The following is a 20,683-nucleotide window of genomic DNA, read 5'->3' as shown; positions in this document are numbered from 1 at the left end:
TTTTTTTGGTCCGTCCTTAGCTCGCTCGGCGTCGGGATGCAATAGCGCGGGAAAGGACAATAGCACTTTAAACATGTGCAGAGTGCACGGGAGACATGGAGAGGAAGAAGCTGATAGGTTTAGAGCTGAGGGGATGGGGAAAGGACGCTCCAACATGGCTGCAAATGTCCAGATTAGAACCCAGGACTGAGGAAGTAAGGAGGGAGGGCAGGGCGTTTTAGTAGGCCCTTGCAGCTGCAGGATAAGGGAGACAGTTTCCAAAAGGAAGAACTACAGGAAGTTCTCGACTTACAACCGTTTGTTTAGTGATTGTTCCAAGTCACAATGGCATTAAAAAAGGGTGATTTATTATAATGGTTTGTTACGATGGGCCTGGTTTGCGTGACCTACTTGAAAAGCTTTGCTAAGGGCCAGCATATCAAACTTTTAATGAAATAACTGTCAGGCCGAAGCCGTTTTACTTATGGTCTTTTCCTGAGGGGAGGCCGCCTGTCAGGCCTAAGCCATTCTAGTTTGGGGATTTGGTCTGCCACACTTCATGTCTGCAGGCAGCCATAATAAAGTCCTTCTAGATAGTCAAGGTCATCCTTTGACTCATACTTATGACAGTTGCTACGCCCTGGGGTCATGTGGTTGCCCCTTTTAGGGACAAGCAGAGGTCACGGGGAAGTCGGATTTGCTGAATAGCCATGGTCCTAACTTAACAACTGCAAACAATTCATTTAACAACTTAGGCAAGAAAGGTCGTAAAACGGGGCAAAATATACTGAACAGCTGTAAATCGAGGACTACTATGCAGTCAGCAAATATGAAATTTCTCTTTTTTGGATTACTGATCCCTGTTTAATTGTTCCATCTGTTAACTTGTTGTGAAAGGAGGGAAGGGAGGGAGGGAGGAAAAAGGAAGGGTGTGAGCGGAAGGGAGGCATAAGGGAGGGGAGGGAGGGAGGAAAGAAAGAAAGAAGAAACAAAGGAGGGATGAAGAAGAGAGGGAGAAAAGAGGAAGGAGTGGTGAGGAAGGAAGAAAGAAAGAAAGAAAAGAAGGGGGTGTGGAAGAAAGAAAGGAAGGAGGAGGGAGGAAGAAAGGAAGGAGGGAAAGAAAGAAGAAACAAAGGAGGGATGAAGAAGAGAGGGAGGAAAGAGGAAGGAGTGGTGAGTGAGGAAGGAAGGAAGGAAGGAAGGAAGGAAGGAAGGAAGGAAGGAAGGAAGGAAGGAAGGAAGGAAGGAAGGAGATTGTGTACAGGGCTATACCTTTCTAAAGTCAACAAATGGTATTTTCCCCAGGCTCCTAAATCATAAAATATTTAAAAGTTAATGCCTTGAAACTTCGCCTGATGGCGTTTAAAGTGGAGTTTATCTCTTAAATCCTTCCATTCTCCACCCTCAATCCCCAGCAAGGAGTTTACTGAGGTTGTTTATTGCACTGATATCTCAAAATATTATGTGGCAAAGGCTTAAAATGGATTCCCACCCCCCCAGCCCCACCGGCGGCTCAAAAGTGTTAGTTCGTGCGGGAAATTCTGTGCACGACTAAGAGGCCTCTTCTTTCATTAGATGTAAAGCCTCCCTCTGCTGCTGATGGCTACCAGAAATTACCTAGGCGGCTTTGAAAGCAAAAGCTTTTCCTGGGACTTTGCTTTCCTTAGCGGAGTTTCCTCTAGGAATTGTTTTAATTGTGGTATGCTGCCCAGGCTCACTTGTTTGTGACATAGATGGCGGCATAAATTGGATAAATAGTTAATCGCTGGGTGGCCTCCCATCCAAGTTGGATCAAACCAGATCTAACCCTACCTAGGTCTTTCCTGAGATCAGCTCTGCCTCTTTCGAATCAATGCTTTGTTGGTATTAATAGAAGAACAGGGTGGGAAGGAATAAGAGAACAACAGAGTTGGAAGGGACTTTGGACGTCTTCTAGTCTAACCCCCTACTTAGGCAGGAAACCCATTTCAGACAAATGGTTATCCAACATTTTAATTCTAATTAATTAAAAGTTACTGCTAAAATCCCATATACAGTGATACCTCATCTTACAAACGCCTCGTCATACAAACTTTTCGAGATACAAACCCGGGGTTTAAGATTTTTTTGCCTCTTCTTACAAACTATTTTCACCTTACAAACCCACCACCACCGCTGGGATGCCCTGCCTCCGGACTTCCGTTGCCAGCGAAGCACCCGTTTTTGCACTGCTGGGATTCCCCTGAGGCTCCCCTCCATGGGAAACCCCACCTCTGGACTTCCGTTGCCAGCGAAGCGCTTGTTTTTGATTCCCCTGCAACATTGCAAAAACACAGAAGTCCGGAGGTGGGGTTTCCTATGGAGGGGAACCTCAGGGGAATCCCAGCATCGCAAAAACGGGCGCTTTGGCTGGCAAAATGGGTGAATTTTGGGCTTGCACGCATTAATCGCTTTTCCATTGATTCCTATGGGAAACATTGTTTCGTCTTACAAACTTTTCACCTTAAGAACCTCACTCCGGAACCAATTAAGTTTGTAAGACAGGGTATCACAGTACAGTGATCCCCCGATCATTGCGAGGGTTCCGTTCCAGGACCCCTAGCAATGATCGGGTTTTAGCGAAGTAGCGCTGCGGAAGTAAAAACACCATCTGCGCATGCGCAGATGGTGTTTTTACTTCCGCAGCGCTAGCGAGGAGCCGAAGATTGGGGGCCGCGCGGCTGTTTTAAAACGTCGCCGCCGGCATGGGGGGCTTGCCAGCACCCCCGGACCCCCAACCCGGGTTTGGGGGCTGCTAGGAAGCCCCCCATGCCGGCGGCGACGTTTTAAAACAGCCGCGCGGCCCCCAATCTTCGGCTCCTCGCTAGCGGGCAGGCAGGCGGCGGACAAGCCGTTCGCTGGCGCCGCTCGCTCGCGCTTCCCAGCTGAGTCCTGAAGCCAATTCGCTTCAGGACTCAGCTGGGAAGCGGCGAGAATGAACGGCGTGGGCGGGCGAAGGGCGGGCGGCAGCGAGGAGTTTGCGTGGGCGGTGGGGAAACTCCTCGCTGATGCCCGCCGCTCGCCCTCCCGCCAGCAAGAGGGGGAAGACCTAGGGAAGCCGCCCAGCAGCTGATCTGCCCGGCGCCATCTACGCATGCGTGCCCATAGAAAAAAGGGCGCGCATGCGCAGATGGTGTTTTTACTTCCGGGTTGCAAAATCGCCATATAGCCATTTCGCAATGATCGGGGTCGCAATACCCGGGGGATCACTGTATAATAAAAAACAGTCAACCACTTCATTCACAACCACACATTACATCTCGTAAACAGAGGAACAAATGTCTGCAAAAGGACTAGAACTCTCTCTATTACCCCTAAAAAAACATATTCCTGGATTGCTCCCCACCACCACCACCATTCTTCTTCCCTCCCCGTCCCGTTTTCCACTTTGGGGATGACTCTTCCATTGCAATCCAGAAGGCAAAACTTCTGTGAACATGAAGGTTTTTAAAAAATATTCTCCATAACAAATAAAAATGGCTTTTAAAAAATCAGAGGCCTTCAAACTTGGTGACTTTAAGGCCTATGGACTTCAACTCCCAGAGCTGATCTCCGGAAAGACCTAGGTAGGGTTAGATCTGGTTTTATCCAACTTGGATGGGAGGCCACCCAGCGATTAACTATTTATCCAATTTATGCCGCTATCTGTCTTCCAGTGTTGGAGCATTCACAACTTCTGGAGGCAAGCTGTTCCATGGATTAATTGTTCTGACTGTCAGGAAATTTCTCCTTAGTTCTAAGTTGCTTCTCTCCTTGTTTAGTTTCCACCCATTGCTTCTTGTTCTACCCTTGGGTGCTTTGGAGAATAGCCTGATTCCTTCTTCTTTGTGGCAACCCCTGAGATATTTGAAGGCTGCTATCATGTCTCCCCTGGTCCTTCTTTTTATTAAACCAAACAGGCCCAGTTCCTGCAACCATTCTTCATATGTTTTAGCCTCCAGTCCCCTCATCCTCTTTGTTGCTCTTCTCTGCAATTTTTCTAGAGTCTTAACATCCTTTTTGCATTGTGGTGACCAAAACTGAATGCAATATTCCAAGTGTGGCCTTACCAAGGCCTTATAAAGAGGTATTAACACTTCATGTGATCTTGATTCCATCCCTCTGTTAATGCAGCCTAGAACTATGTTGGCTTTTTTGGCAGCTGCTGCACACGACTGGCTCCTATTTAAATGGTTGTCCACTAGGACTCCAAGATCCCTCTAGCAGTTAATACTGTTGAGCAAGGTACCACATATACTGTACCTGTGACTTTTGTTTTTTCTTGCCTAAATGTAGAACCTCACTTTTTTCACAATTGAAGGGACCTCAGAGGTCTTCTAGTCCAGTGTTTCCCAACCTTGGCAACTTGAAGATATTTGGACTTCAACTCCCAGAATTCCCCAGCCAGCATTCGCTAGCTGGGGAATTCTGGGAGTTGAAGTCCAAATATCTTCAAGTTGCCAAGGTTGGGAAATACTCTTCTAGTCCAACCCGCTGCTCAAACAGATGACCTATAATAATATTGATTGTTTATTATCTTCGAACAAGTTGGTCTTGTTTCTTGGCGACTGCATAATAGCTCATAGATTTTCCCCAGTGACAGGATCACTCAATCTTGGCTACCTTCAAGACGCATCCCAGAATTCCCCAGCCACCAATTTACCAAATATCTGTAGGAGGCCTGATGTTTATGGGAACTTGGTCATTTTTATGAGGGAGCCACAAAGCATCCTTTCTGGAGAAAAATAATAATATTTAAAACATCCAAAGGGAAGATCAGAATTGGGTTCCCTGATGGAGGTGCCAGGAGGGCTCCAGGAATAAATTGGAACTTTGAGGAATCCCTTGGCGTGGACTCTTGATTTAAATCTGGATGTTAACTGGAACACAGAGTTGGAAGGGGGTCTGATAGTCCAACCCCTTGCTCAAGCAGAAAACCCTATATCCAATCTCTTCTTGAGTGATGGACACTCAGCAATGGACCACCCACAACTTCTGGAGGCAAGTAGTTCCACTGATTAATTGTTTAAAAAAAGGAAGGAAGGAAGGAAAAGAAGGAAAAGAACGTGAAAGGAAAGATAGATGGATGGATGGACGGATGGACAGACAAGGAAGGAAGGAAGGAAGGAAAAGAAAGTGAAAGGAAAGATGGATGGATGGACGGACGGACAGACGGACAGGGAAGGAAGGAAGGAAAAGAAAGTGAAAGAAAAGATGGATAAACGGACGGACAGACAAGGAAGGAAGGAAGAAAAAAGGAGGAGGAGGGAGGAAGAGAGCAGAGAGGAGAATGGATGTATGGTTGGATGGAGGATGGGAAGAAAGGAAGAGAAGAGGGGAAGAAGAAAAAGAGTAAGAAGAGAAGAGGGAGGAAGAGGGGAGAGAGGAGAGGAGGATAAATGATGGGTGAATATATGGAGGGAGGAAAAATGATGGGTGATAAATGACGGATGAATATATGGAGGGAGGAGAGGGAGGAAGAAAGCAAGGAGAAGAGAAGAAGATGGAGGGAAGGAGAGGATAGAGGAGGAGGGAGGGGAGAGGAGTAAGGTTAGGTGGAAGGAAGGAAGGAGGAAGATAAGGTGAAGAAAAAAAGGAAAAGAGAAGAAGAGGGTCGAGGGAAAGAAGGAGAGGAGCGGGGAGGGAGGGAGGAGAGATGGATGGATGGATAGATGGAGGGAGGGTCAGAAGGGAAGGAGAGAGGGAAAGGGGAAGAAGAAAGGAAGGGAGGAGAAGGGTAGAGGAAGAGGGAGGCAGTTAGATGGAGGTTGGGTGGGAAGAAAGGAAGGAAGGAGGAAGATAAGAGAAGGGGAAGAAAACAAGGAGAAGAGGATTGAGAGAAAGAAATAAGAGGAGTGAGTGAGATGGATGGATAGATGAAGGGTGGGTCAGAAGGAAAGGAGGGAGAGAGGACAAGGGGAAGAAGAAAGAAAGGAGAAGAGGGAGGGAGGAAGGAAGGAGAAGGATGGAGGAGAAGGGTGGCAGAAGAGGACGGGGGATGATGGAGGGACAGAGGGAAGGAAGGAAGGAAAGCATGCAAGCATACATCTTTGCAAATAAAATATTTTGGAGCCAATTCTCAAACCCTCAAAAGGAAAAATGCGGACCGGGGTGTGTGTGTGAGGGAAGCTAGAGAAAGATAAGGAGAGAAAGAACCACACGAGCTGCTGTTGGAATAATTTATTACCCTTTGAAGTTGTAAAAGAAATCTCAGTTGCTGGAGGGCCTGGGTTTTTTTTTTCCTAGTTCGGAAACAGGGTAGCTGAGGATGGCTGTCGCTGGTTAGGACTGTTACGAATAATGGAAGCCACCTCTTAAGAGTCTGCCAAGCCCACTTTTTACGTAAAAATCTCTTTCTTCTTCCTTAGAAGTCCCCAAGTTGGAAAATTGGGGGAGGGTTTAAAGCTTTTTTTATTTTTAAATTTCCAGAACGGGCCCCTTTATTTTAGCCAGAGATTAAAGCCAACCTGTTCAAGCTCCTTCAAAGCACCTGAGGGCAGAACAAGAAGCAAACTAAATAAGGATAATTCATCAGTGGAACACCTTGCCACCAGAAATTGTGAACGCTCCAACACTGGAAGCTTTTAAGAAGATGTTGGATAAACATTTGTCTCAAGTAGTATAGGGCTTCCTGCCCAAGCAGGGGGTTGGACAAGAAGACCTCCAAGGTCCCCTCCAACTCTGTTGTTGTTGTTGTTGTTGTTGTTAAATTTAGAATCAAATCACCGGCTGAGGTTTGTGGGAATTGTAGTTCGAAGAGGGTGAGGGGAGACACCTCCCGGGCTGGGAGGGTTATTAATTTAATTTAATTTTAATTAATTTGATTTCTATGCCGCCCAGTCCCAATGGGACTCAGGGCGGCTTACCACAGTAAATAATACATACAATATAACCAAAGTCAAATATTAGTTAAATATATGTAAATAAAGTTATCATTAAGAAATCATTTGCTCTATTGATTTAAAGCAGGGGTCTTTTTAAAAAAATTAGAGGCCTTCAGACATGGCAACTTTTAAGACCAGTGGACTTCAACTCCCAGAATTCTCCAGCCAGCTATGAAGTCCACAAGGTCTTAAAAGGTGCCATGTTTGAAGGCCTCTGATTTTTTAAAAAGCCATTTTCATCCTTTTGGCCCCTTCCGGGTGCAGACCACCACTGCAGTGATTTTCAACCTTTTTTGAGCCACGGCCCAATTTTTTACATTTACGAAACCCTGGGACACATTGAGCAGTGGGGGGGGGGGGCTAAAAAAAGTTTGGACAAAAAAATTCTCTCTCTCTCTCTTCCTCCCTTTTGCTTTATTTCTATCTCCCTCCCTCTTTCTCTCCCTTCCTTCCTTCCTCTTTCTTTCTCTCTCTCTCCATCCCTCTTTCTTTCTCTTCCTTCCTTCCTCTCTTTTTTGCTCTCTTTCTCTCCCTCCCTACCTCCCTCTATGTCTTTCTCTCTCTCCTTCCCTCCCTCTCTTTCTCTCTCTCTCTCTTGCTTTCTTTCTCTCTCACTTGCTTTCTCTCCCTTGCTTTCTTTCTCTCTTTCTTTCTTTCTCTCTCTCTTTCTTTCTCTCTCTCTCTCTTGCTTTCTTTCTCTCTCGCTTGCTTTCTCTCGCTTGCTTTCTTTCTCTCTTTCTTTCTCTCTCTCTTGCTTTCTCTCTCTCTCTTGCTTTCTTTCTCTCTTTCTTCCTTTCTCTCTCTCTTGCTTTCTTTCTCTTGTGCTTTCTTTCTCTCTCTTGCTTTCTCTCTTGCTTTCTCCCTTGCTTTCTCTCTTGCTTTCTCTCCCTCTCTCTCTTTCTCTCTCTGAGCTTCGCGGCACACCTGATCATGTCTCGCGGCACACTAGTGTGCCGCGGCACACTGGTTGAAAAACACTGCACCACTGGACCCGTGGTTGTTATATATATTTTTAGCACCGTTGTCGTTTCAAACATCCGCCGGTCGTAAGCCAAGGAGGATTCTGCAGGCAGATGGCCAAGCGAAACAGATTTTTGGCTGGCGGTTGTGTTCTCGTGAACTAACGTGGAGAAAGGGGAAAAAAATAATCTGCTTTTTTGTCAAAAGCGCTTCATTGGGAAAAGGTGCTAAGAGCCTCCTCCTCCGTTGTTTTTTGGGGGGGGGGGCGACCTGAATTTAACACGACTCTTTTTCCTCCTACAAGGAGACAAAAAGAGACCAGAGGTGTTTGTGTGGGAATCTTAAACGCATGCGCGAAAGGCGAAGGATGGAAGGGAAAAAACTCCAGAAAGTTTTTAGGGCCTGAAGACTGAGCTGTCGGAGGCAGATCAACCTGAGAGGCTTTAGAAACATAGAAACATAGAAGATTGACAGCAGAAAAAGACCTCCTGGTCCATCTAGTCTGCCCTTATACTATTTCCTGTATTTTATCTTAGGATGGATCTATGTTTATCCCAGGCATGATTCAGTTACTGTGGTTTTATCAACCACGTCTGCTGGAAGTTTGTTCCAAGCATCTACTACTCTTTCAGTAAAATAATATTTTCTCACGTTGCCTTTGATCTTTCCCCCAACTAACTTCAGATTGTGTCCCCTTGTTCTTGTGTTCACTTTCCTATTAAAAACACTTCCCTCCTGGACCTTATTTAACCCTTTGACATACTTAAATTTTCGATCAGGTCCCTCCCCTTTCTCTTCTGTCCTCCAGACTATACAGATTGAGTTCATTGAAATAATGGGTGGCTTTTATTTATCTTTTGTTAAAAAATAATCTTTATGAAATATGTACATTAAAAACAACTACAATATACAGCCAAAGGAGAAAATAGGAGGAAAGGAAAGAAAAATAGAGAGAAAGAAAAGAAAAATGAACGGACGTATGAATAATTCACATTTGCAGATAGCGTAAGTGCTAGGAGAAATCATCATTTTAGATAGCACTTAAGTAGTTTTTCCTCATTTATGTTGTCACTGTTTGCAGATTAAAGCTCAGTTTATTCCAGATATGCTTACAAGTGTTTAAGAGCATGTGCATCTACAGTGATACCTCGTCATACAAACTTTTCAAGATACAAACCCGGGGCTTAAGATTTTTTTGCCTCTTCTTACAAACTATTTTCACCTTACAAACCCACCGCCGCCACTGGGATGCCCCACCTGCGGACTTCCGTTGTCAGCGAAGCACCCATTTTTGCACTGCTGGGATTCCTCTGAGGCTCCCCTTCATGGGAAACCCCACCTCCGGACTTCTGTGTTTTTGTGATGCTGCAGGGGAATCCCAGCAGGGGAATCCCAGCAGCGCAAAAAATGGGTGCTTCGCTGGCAACGGAAGTCCGGAGGTGGGGTTTCCCAGTGAAGGGAGCCTCAGTGAAATCACAGCATCACAAAAAACACAGAGGTCTGGAGGTGGAGTTTCGAGGACTTCAGTGTTTTTGTGATGCTGCGATTTCACTGATGCTCCCTTCACTGGGAAACCCCACCTCCGGACTTCCGTTGCCAATGAAGCACCCGTTTTTGCGCTGCTGGGATTCCCCTGCAGCATCACAAAAACACAGAAGTCTGGAGGTGGGGTTTCCCATGGAGGGGAGCCTCAGGGGAATCCCAGCAGTGCAAAAACGGGCGCTTCGGCTGGCAAAAAGGGTGAATTTTGGGCTTGCACGCATTAATCGCTTTTCCATTGATTCCTATGGGAAACATTGTTTCGTCTTCCAAACTTTTCACCTTAAGAACCTCGTCCCGGAACCAATTAAGTTTGTAAGACAAGGTATCACTGTATTTGATTATTATTATTTTTTAAAGGAAAGGGAACATCTATGTCAACTATCTAGTTGACTTTCGTTGGTGTGCAACCTAGAGTTAAGATTTTTAAGGTGGTTGTACAGTATTCTATGCCACGTTTCTGGTTCTTCATCCTGTTGTTGTTTTTATTTTTATCTCTCTCTTTTTTTAGTTAGTTATTTGTACGAGTATGGTCCTTATGTGTATTGTGTGTTTATTTATTTATTAGATTTGCATGCCGCCCCTCTCCGTTTATGATCATAAACAATCAGTTTCAGCTAATTCCAGGGTTTCAGAGAGGGGCAGCATACAAATCTAATAAATTATTATTATTATTATTATTATTATTATTATTATTATTATTATTATCATCATCTTTAGCCGGCTTTTAATTGACCCGATAGAGGCAGGAGGAGAGGATTCACTCCCCTGCTTTGGATCTTTTTGAGGGAAGGTGGCCGGTCAGCGGAAAGGAGTAAGGAATAGGGACCCAGAAACCCGAGGGGGTGGGTGGGTTAAGAGTGCCTGGAAACCGAGCTTTTGGCCCAAGGGAAGGTAGGTGGGTGCAACAGTTAGCAGGAAAAATATGGTTTTTCTGCAAACATTCTGTGTTCCTTTGAGTTCTTCCTTCTTCTTATGGATTTTGACCCATCAGAGTCACGGGGCAGAATCTTAATGGATGGTTAGCTAAAGAGGGAGGGAGGAAAAAGAGGGAGAATTGAATGGAATGGAATAGAATAGAATTCTTTATTGGCCAAGTGTGATTGGACACACAAGGAATGTGTCTAGGGAGGGAGGGAGGGAGGAAGAGGAGGACAGCAAGGAAGGAAGGAAGAAGAGAGGGACAGGAAGGAAGGAAAGAAGGAAGGAAGGAGAAGAGGACAGGAAGGAAGAAAAAAGAGTGGGGAAGGAAAAAAGGAAGAAAAATAAGAGGTAAGGAAGGAAGGAAAGAAAAAGGGAGGAAGGGACGGAAAAGGGAAAAGACAGGAAGGAAAAGAGAGAGAGAGGAAGGAAGGAAATGGGAGAAGACAGGAAGGAAAAAGAGGAAGAAAGAAGAGAGGGACAGGAAGGAAGAAAAGGGAGGGGGAGAGGGGGAGGGAGGGAGGAAAAAGGAAGAGAGGGAGGGCAAAGGGAAAAGACAGGAAGGAAAAAGAGAGGAAGGAAGGAAGGAAAATGGAGAAGACAGGAAGGAAAAAGGAGGAGGGAGGGAGGGAGAAGAGGGGCACAGGAAGGAAAGAAGAGGAAGAAAGGAAAAAAAGAAGGGAAGACAGAAAGGAAAAAAGGAAATGAAGGAAGGAGAGAGAATGAGAAGGGAAGAAAGGAAGAGAGAAAAGGGAGAAGAGCAAATCCTTCCCAACTTCCTTCAGCAAAAGCAAAATGCTATTTTCTGAAAACAGCAATGCAGACCCAGCAAGACGGGCGAGGGCCCTTGGGAAAACGAAATAAAACAAAATAAAAAAATAAAAGTGGCTTCTGTCTGGCCAGCGAAGGCATCGCCAACCGAGGAGAGAAGGCCGGGCGCATCTCGGGCTGCCTCGCGGTTTCTGCCCCTCCCAACTGCTCTGCCCTAACGGGAGCCGGACAAAGCGCTGGACCGAAGCTTCCCCTCCCGTCTGCAAAAGAAGCGCTGGCGGGCACGGCAAACAATTTATTCTTTCAAGCTGGGCGCGGGCATCTGTCGCCTGCGGGAGCTGAGAGCGCATGGAAAAAACCCTTGGAGACAATGAGGGGCCTGTTCGGAGGGGCCCTGAATAGCCCGGGAGGCTTGTGGCCGTTTCCAGAGGGGGACGTGGTGGAATGAATCGGCCCCTTCTTCCCACCCACCACCAGCCTCCCTCGGCCTCTCGAGAAACAGCCGGGCGGCAGAAAAGCTCCCCTTGCAAATTTGGCTGGGCCCAAACGGTTGGAATTTGCCCCTTTATTCTCTCTCTCTCTCTTTTTGGCCTGGGTTAAGGGAAGGAGGCGAGAGGCTCACGGGGTACGGAAAACTACAACGGGTGGCCTGCAAGGATGGAAGGGAACCAATGCGATCTCGCCGTTTGCTGCGGAAACCTTGATTTTATGCCTCGGAGCACACAATGAGGACTAGAAAGGCTGTTCTTTCAAGCTGAACCCAGTCTAAGGACATTATCAACAGCCACCTTGCTTAGCCCCAGAAATTTGGGGCCTTTCCCCATTTTTCATTTGTCCTTCCTTCCTTCCTTCCCTTTTTCTTTCCTGTCTTCCTTTCTTTCTCTCTTCTTCCTTCTTTCCTTCCCTTTTTCTTTCCTGTCTTCCTTTCTCTCTTCTTCCTTCCCTCCTTCCCTTTTTCTTTCCTGTCTTCCTTTCTCTCTTCTTCCTTCTTTCCTGTCTTCCTTCTCCCTTTTGTCTTCCTTCCTTTCTTCCTCTTCTTTCCTCCCTCCCTCCCTCTTTTTCCTTCCTGTCTTCTCCCTCTTTCTCCTTCCTTCCTTGTTTCCCTTTTCCTTTCCTGGCTTCCTTTCTCTCTTCCTCTTTCCTTCCTTCCTTCCCTTTTTCTTTCCTGTCTTCCTTCTCTCTTTTTTCTTCCTTCTCTTCCTTTCTTCCTCTTCTTTCCTCCCTCCCTCCCTCTTTTTCCTTCCTGTCTTCTCCCTGTTTTTACTTCCTCCCTGCCTTCCTTGTCTCCCTTTTTCTTCCTTTCTCTCTTCTTCCTTCCTTCCCCTTTTCTTTCCTGTCTTCCTTCTCTTTTTTCTTCCTTTCTTCTCCTTCCTTCCTCTACTTTCCTCCCTCCCTCCCTCTTTTTCCTTCCTTCCTTCCTTCCTTCCTTCTTTCCTTCCTTCCTTCATTCCTGCCTATCTACCTACCTACCTATGTTGGCTTCATTTTCATAGCCATTGGGCTGGAATTTACTGGTTTCAGACTTCGAAGCCTTAAGAAGACTCCTTACACTAGGGATGTGTATGCGCCAATGAGCCAGCGCACTTAGTGACATACATTCTGGTTGTAACTTGAGGACTATAGCAAGGTTGCTGATCCACCAGTAGGGCTGGGTTTGCAAGGGTCGAGATTAGACTTGTTACTCTTTCTGCAAAGGCCGTTGTGTATGTGTGTGTTTTTGTGTATTGGGGGCAATTGGATTCCTTCCAGGAGTCTGTGGGAGGAAATCTCTGCCCTTTTGTCTCCTGAAATGTGTCCCCAGCATCTCGTTTTCCTTGGTCAGGAGCTCCGGTGATTTAATTACAAAGTTCCAGTAATAGCATATTCTCACTCTGACCTCGGAATACAATATTTCCCTGGAGGCCAACTCAGTTAACGGGGCCTCAGCCATAGAGATCCCCTTGGAAACCATAGAGACGTGGCTTGCAGTTGTCCCCTCAGAATCATAGAGCTGCAAGGGACCTTGGAGGTCTTCTAGTCTAACCCACCACCGCCACTGCTGCCAATCCTTCCCGGTGTCCATTTGACTTCTCAGTTGATCTTAAATGCTCCAACACTGGAGGTTTTAGGAATAGCTTATATACTTGTGTATATATACATATACATATATATACTTATATTTATAATAGACTTATATACTGTTCGTAGTGCTAACTTGTTGCTTATATCCTTAAGATTTTTATTGATATTGATTGTTCCCTGATTGCTTATTTGACCCCTATGACAATCATTGTGCTGTATCTCAATTGATTCTTGACAAATGTCTCTTTTCTTTTATGTACACCGAGAGCATCTGCACCAAAGACAAATTCCTTGTGGGTCCAATCACACTTGGCCAATAAAGAATTCTATTCTATTCTATTCTTCTGTTCTTGACAAATGTATATTTTCCTTTATGTACACTGAGAGCCTATGCAACAAGACAAATTCCTTGTGTCCAATCACACTTGGCCAATAAAATTCTATTCTATTCTACTCTACTCTACTCTGTTCTATTCTATCTAATCTATTCTTCTATTCTTGACAAATGTATATTTTCTGTTATGTACACTGAGAGCATGTACACCAAGACAAATTCCTTGTGTGTATATTTTCTTTTATGTACACTGAGAGCATTTGCACCAAGACAAATTCCTTGTGTGTATATTTTCTTTTATGTACACTGAGAGCATGTACACCAAGACAAATTCCTTGTGTGTATATTTTCTTTTATGTACACTGAGAGCATTTGCACCAAGACAAATTCCTTGTGTGTCCAATCACAATTGGCCAATAAAGAATTCTATTCTATTCCTATTCTTATTCCTGTTCCTATTCTTATTCTCTTTTATTCTATTTACTCTTGTCTAGTCTAGTCTAATCTACTCTAGTCCACTCTACTCTACTCTTCATTCCAATATTCCGTTCTATTCTATTCTACTCTACTCTACTCTTATTTATTTATTTATTATTTATTTATTTATTTTGTCCAGTACACAATAATATACAATGAAGGTTATAGAGGATGTAGTAGAGAAGAAATACGAGATATAGGAGAGACTATAGGACAGGGGACGGAAGGCACTCTACTCTACTCTATTTTCTATTTCATTTCATTCCACTCCCCATTCCCTATCTTATTCCCTATCCTATCCTATTCTATTCTATTCTATTCTATTCTTTGTCAGTTGCCTTTTGGAAAAGCACCTTGGAAAAGTACGTGTCAAATCTTTGCATTCAGTTTCACGTGGTTAAATTTGGGGTGAGGGCCAGAACACTCTGGGGGGTGCCAGAAGGGGTCCTAGCAGACGTGAGGGGGGGACCCATCGGCCCATCTTTCTCCATGCACTCCCAGTCCTTCCCCCTCCCCAAATGACATAGTAAGAAACAGGCCATTGGACGCCTTTAAATAACATCCAGAAGGGAAATTTTAAATGGCTCTCTGGAGATCTTGCAGCCAGGGGGAGAAAAAATATGTATCTTCAGCAGTGTGTGTGTGGTTTTTTTAAAAGCCAAAATATCAGGGGTGGCAGGGGCTGGAGAGGGAGAAAGAAACTGAGGCAGGAGGCAGCTGGAGCACATTATGAATAAATTCTTTGACAGAGGCTGAAACCAGCAAATGGGCTTGTTGGAGGCAGGTAAAGAACATATATAAATTGAGCGGCATTACAGTATATAAAAGCAAGTATTTCTTCAATGGAGATTTTTAATACTCTGACAAAGTCAATAGAGGACTGACGAAAGGTTAATAATTTTTAGTAGTTTAAAAAAAATGTTAAAGGTTCCAGAAATCGTGATGGCTATTGCCTCTTCATTCATATCTATCTATCTATCTATCTATCTATCTATCTATCTATCTATCTATCTATCTATCTATCTATCTATCTATCTATCTATCTATCTACTATCTATCTATCTATCCATCCTTATTTCTTTCTTTCTTTTATCTATCTTTCTATCTCTCTATCAACTATCTATCAATCTATCTATCCATTCATCCATCCATCCTTCTTTCTTTCTATCTATCTATCTTTCTTTCTTTTTATCTATCTTGCTATCTATCAACTATCTATCTATCTAATCTATCTATCTTTCTATCTATCTATCAACTATCTTTCTATCTATCTTAACTACCTCTCTTATCTATCTATCTATCTATCTATCTATCTATCTATCTATCTATCTTTTTATCTGTTTCCATCTATCAACTATCTATCTACCTACCTACCTACCTACCTACCTCTGTCAATCTATGTACACACACATAAACACACACATACATACATATACATACATATTAGATAGATAGATAGATAGATAGATAGATAGAGAGAGATATATAGATACATATATTATATAATGTATACACACACACACGTTCGCGCACTCACATTGTTTCCCCTCAAATAAGACCTCCCCTATGTATGTATTTATTTATTTGATTTCTATGCTGCCCCTCTCTGAGGACTTGGGGTGGCTCACAACATAAGTCCAATAAGTCCAATCGGGCTTTTGACTGCTTGGCAATAAGGCCAAGCGCTTATTTCAGGGTTCAAAAAAAATATAAGGATTATCTGTGGTCTAGAGATTAAAACTACTGCCATACAGGCAGACCCACCCAGGTTCAAATCGCGGTAAGGGTATGGCTAGCTGATGAGAGCAAAATAAGCTTGAAATAGATCACTACTAGTCTCCCTTCCTTTTCATTATGAGCAAAAATATGTGATAGATAGATAGACAGACAGACAGATAGATAGACAGAAAGATAGATAGATAGATAGATAGATAGATAGATAGATAGATAGAAAGAAAGAAAGAAAGAAAGAAAGAATAGATAGAAACATTTAAATGTGTTAAAGGATTAAAAAAGATTCAGGAGGGAAATCTTTTTAATAGGAAAGTGAAGACAAGAACAAGGAGACACAATCTGAGGTTAGTTGGGGGAAAGATCAGAAGCAACGTGAGAAAATATTATTTGACTGGGAGAGTAGTAGATGCTTGGAACAAACTTCCAGCAGATGTGGTTGGTCAATCCACAGGAACTGAACGTAAACATGCCTGGGATAAACATAGATCCATCCTAAGATAAAATACAGGAAATAGTATCAGGGCAGACTAGATGGACCATGAGGTCTTTTCCTGCCATCAATCTTGTATGTTTGTATATGCAGCCCCTCTCCGGGGACCTGGGGTGGCATATAAATGGGATAACCATGACCTGAATGACTGAGAATCTCTACAGGTTCTGGAGAAACATTTGGACCATCTGTGACTCGGTGTGTCGTGACGGACGCTCTTCAGCGTGCCACATAGACAGTTCTATTCTCACAAACGATATTGTGGGGGAAGTGTGATTAAGGCGCTGGCTGTTATTACAGGTTGCGGTTCCTAATCTAACATTCGCATTTATTTTTAGAAGATTTATTAAGCCATAGCTGAGACATATTTTGCTTCAGAAAGCGGGAGGAGAGGTCAGCTGAGGCACCTCGGAGCAGCCACGAGACCTTGCCTTGCTTTCTTTAAGAAACCTAAGCAAGTTCAAGACTTTGAAAGGGAGACCACCAGGTGATAAAACCTTAGTCCTTGATTTACTTGATCCGTCACAATTGGTAGCAGAATTTTCTACGACCAGCCAAGGCACTTATTAAGGAAGACTGATATTGCAATCTTTACAGAATAGATAGATAGATAGAATTTTTTATTGGCCAAGTGTGATTGGACACACACGGAATTCGTCTTTAGTGCACATGCTCACAGTGTACATAAAAGAAAATATACACTTGTCAAGAATAGAATAAATAGAATTACAGAATAGAGACCGCCTTCTGCCGCACGAATCCCAGCGGCCGGTTAGGTCCCACAGAGTTGGCCTTCTCCGAGTCCCGTCGACTAAACAATGTCGGCTGGTGGGACCCAGGGGAAGAGCCTTCTCTGTGGTGGCTCCGACCCTCTGGAACCAGCTCCCCCCCAGAGATTAGGATTGCCCCCACCCTCCTTGCCTTTCGTAAACTCCTTAAAACCCACCTCTGCCGTCAGGCATGGGGGAACTGAGACATCTCCCCCTTGCCTATGTAGTTTTTGTGTATGATATGATTGTGTGTATGTTTTTATATATTGGGGTTTTTTAGACTTTTTAATGTAAAATTGTTATTTTTAGTTTTTAAATATTAGATATGTTACCATGTATTGTTTTTTATCACTGTTGTGAGCCACCCCGAGTCTGCAGAGAGGGGCGGCATACAAATCTAATTAATAATAATAATAATAATAATAATAATAATAATAATAATAATAAAACATAAATAAAAAAGTGAAGAGAGAAGAGAAGAGTTTATTGGCCAAGTGTGATTGGACAATGCTCTCAGTATACATAAAAGAAAAGATACATTTGTCAAGAATCATGTGTTGCAACACTTAATGATTGTCATAGGAGTCAAATAAGAAATCAGGAAACAATCAATATTAATAAAAAGGATGCAAGCAACAAATTGCAATCATACAGTGCTAAGTGGGAGAAAATGGGTGATAGGAACGATGAGAAAAAACTAGTAGTAATAGTAGTGCAGACTTAGTAAATTGACAATATTGAGGGAATTGTTTGTTTAGCAGAGTGATGGTGTTTGGGAAAAAACTGTTCTTGTGTCTAGTTGTCTTGGTGTGCAGTGCTCTGTAGCGGCGTTTTGAGGGTAGGAGTTGAAATAGTTTGTGTCCAGGATGCAAGGGGTCAGTCAATATTTTCACAGCCTCTTTTTGACTTGTGCAGTATAGAGGTCCTCAATGGAAGGCAGGTTGGCAGCAATTGTTTTTTCTGCAGTTCTGATTCTCCTCTGAAGTCTGTGTCGATTCTGTTGGGTTGCAGAACCAAACCAGACAGTTACAGAGGTGCAGATGACAGACTCAATGATTCCTCTGTAGAATTGTAATTGGTTAAGTGAATTATTGTAATTATTGTAGTTTGTTAAGTGAATCTTTATTGTAATTGGTTAAGTGAATCTTTGTGGTTGTTAAGCAAATCACACAGTTGTTGTTTTGATGTGCTCTTAGTACTCTTTTTGAGAGCCACTGAAGCCAATTGGAGTTTTATCCATGCTTTCAGGCCACCTGAATCAGCCTGCAAATAGGCATGGAATCATTTTAGGAACTGGTGAGAAAGGACTACATTACCCAAATGAATGGATAAATAAATAAATGACATGGAGGGACTCTGCTAACCAATCCCTCAACTTGTGCGATCAGGCGGTAGGGAAAGCGAGTAGAATGCTTGGCTGCATAGCTAGAGGTATAACAAGCAGGAAGAGGGAGATTGTGATCCTGCTGTATAGAGTGCTGGTGAGACCACATTTGGAATACTGTGTTCAGTTCTGGAGACCTCACCTACAAAAAGATATTGACAAAATTGAACGTGTCCAAAGACGGGCTACAAGAATGGTGGAAAGTCTTAAGCATAAAACGTATCAGGAAAGACTTCATGAACTCCATCTGTATAGTCTGGAGGACAGAAAGGAAAGGGGGGACATGATCGAAACATTTAAATATGTTAAAGGGTTAAATAAGGTCCAGGAGGGAAGTGTTTTTAATAGGAAAGTGAACACAAGAACAAGGGGGCACAATCTGAACTTAGTTGGGGGAAAGGTCAGAAGCAACATGAGAAAATATTATTTTACTGAAAGAGTAGTAGATGCTTGGAAAAAACTTCCAGCAGACATGGGTGGTAAATCCACAGTAACTGAATTGAAACATTCCTGGGATAAACATAGATCCATCCTAAGATAAAATACTGTACAGGAAATAGTATAAGGGCAGACCACGAGGTCTTTTTCTGCCGTCAATCTTCTATGTTTCTATGTTTCTAACTTATCTAAAGTCTATGTTGTTGTTTTTTCTCTCCTCCCACCCCCACCCCATGGCCACAGGTCCCCCCCAGTTCATCAAACACCCCGTGGACCAGATCGGGGTGTCAGGAGGCGTGGCGTCCTTCGTCTGCCAAGCCACGGGAGACCCCAGACCCCGTGTCACCTGGAACAAGAAGGGAAAGAAAGTGAACTCGCAACGTTTTGAGGTAAGAACAGAGTAATAGCATTGGAAAGGGCCTTTAGAGGTCTTCTAGTCCAACCCCCCTGCTCAAGCAGAAGACGCTACATCGAGGATGGCTAACCTTTTTGGTCGATTGGTTGGCCTGCGGTGGAAGGCCTTCTCTGTGGTGGCTCCGGCTCTCTGGAACCAACTTCCTGCAGAGACCAGCCCCACCCTCCTAGCCTTCCGGAAGGCCGTGAAAACATGGCTCTGCCAGCAAGTCTGGGGGCCATTGAGTAAGACCATCTCGTTCTGTCCAAGAAGAAAAGAATGTTTGTTGAATGCTGGTTATTATTTCTGGGGATTTTTACTGTTATTTATATTGTTTTTATTTGTTGTACACCGCCCACAGTCGGAAAGGAGTTGGGCAGCTTATAAATTTAATAAATTAAATTACAGTGGTACCTCTACCCAAGAACGCCTCTACTTAAGAACCTTTCTAGATAAGAACTGGGTGTTCAAGATTTTTTTGCCTCTTCTTAAGAACCATTTTGTACTTAAGAATCCGAGCCCGGAAAAATTTCCCAGGAAATTTGAGAGTGGAATGAAGGCCTGGCCAGTTTCCTGCCATTCCCCCTTTAATCCCGGCCATCTTGGGCTTTTCTGGGCTGCCAGAGGAGCCTTTCGGTGGTGCTTAAGGAGGCTTTGGCAGTCCTGAGCGAATGAAGCATTTTCCTTTCTCTGGGCGCTTGGACATTGTTCTGTCGGGCTCTCTGGTAGACTCATCCCAAAAATGCACAGGTACAAATTTCAGACACACACACTTTTGAAAATTCAAAACAATGTTCTTTATAATGAAAATCCACTTAAACCAAGCCCTCTTTTGGTATAGCAAAGAGCACTTGTCTCCAAACAAACTGGTAATTTGTACAAGTCCCTTATCAGTTCTGTGATACTTAGCTTGCAGCTGTGAGGCCATTCACAGTCCTTCTTTCACAAAGTGAAACACACTTTGCTCTGGTTTAGTTTCAAAGCGGGGAAAAATCAGCACACAAAAAGGTCAAAGTCAGTAAAGCAGTCACGAAACACAAAGATCAGATAATCCTCCACAATGGCCAAACCCACAGGCTGCTATTTATAGCAGCCTCACTAATCACCACAGCCCCACCCAACCACAGGTGGCCTCATTTTCTTGGATAACAATCTCTCAGTTGTTGCTGCCTATGCATCGCTCTCCTCATGCGTGGCTGTATCATTAACTCTTGTTCTGAATCCAAGGAGGAGCTAGATAATTGATCTCCTTCTGAGCTGTCTGCCCCACTCTCCTCCTCCCTGTCACTCATGTCTTCTTGGTCAGAAGAGCCTTCATCAGCAGATTCCACCGGGGGCAAAACAGGCCTGCAGCATGTGGATGTCTCCCCCACATCCACAGTCCTTGGGGCAGGAGCAGGGCCAGAGCTAACCACAACAGACAGGGAATAAACCTCTGCCAGTACCCAGAGAAAAAAAATGCTCCCTTCATTCTGGGCAGCCAAGGAGTCACTACAGCGAAGGAAAGGTGCTGGCTACAAAGTGAGTGAGCGAGAGGAGAGGGGAGCCCT

At 44.0% G+C, this 20,683-nt stretch overlaps 1 protein-coding gene across 1 annotated transcript in view; it reads left to right on the top strand.

The window, feature by feature from the left end:
• The window catches only part of PTPRS (protein tyrosine phosphatase receptor type S), a 301,225-nt gene that overhangs the window by 83,473 nt on the left and 197,069 nt on the right, over positions 1–20,683 (top strand). Inside the window, exon 3 of the mRNA XM_070744606.1 lies at positions 18,983–19,128. Within this exon, the coding sequence (XP_070600707.1) occupies positions 18,983–19,128 (146 nt within the window). The remainder of the gene's footprint in view (positions 1–18,982; positions 19,129–20,683) is intronic.

Source organism: Erythrolamprus reginae, chromosome 1 (assembly GCF_031021105.1).
Source record: "Erythrolamprus reginae isolate rEryReg1 chromosome 1, rEryReg1.hap1, whole genome shotgun sequence".
In the NCBI taxonomy this organism is placed as follows: Eukaryota; Metazoa; Chordata; class Lepidosauria; order Squamata; family Dipsadidae; genus Erythrolamprus; species Erythrolamprus reginae.
This window is presented reverse-complemented; position numbering and strand designations above follow the sequence as displayed.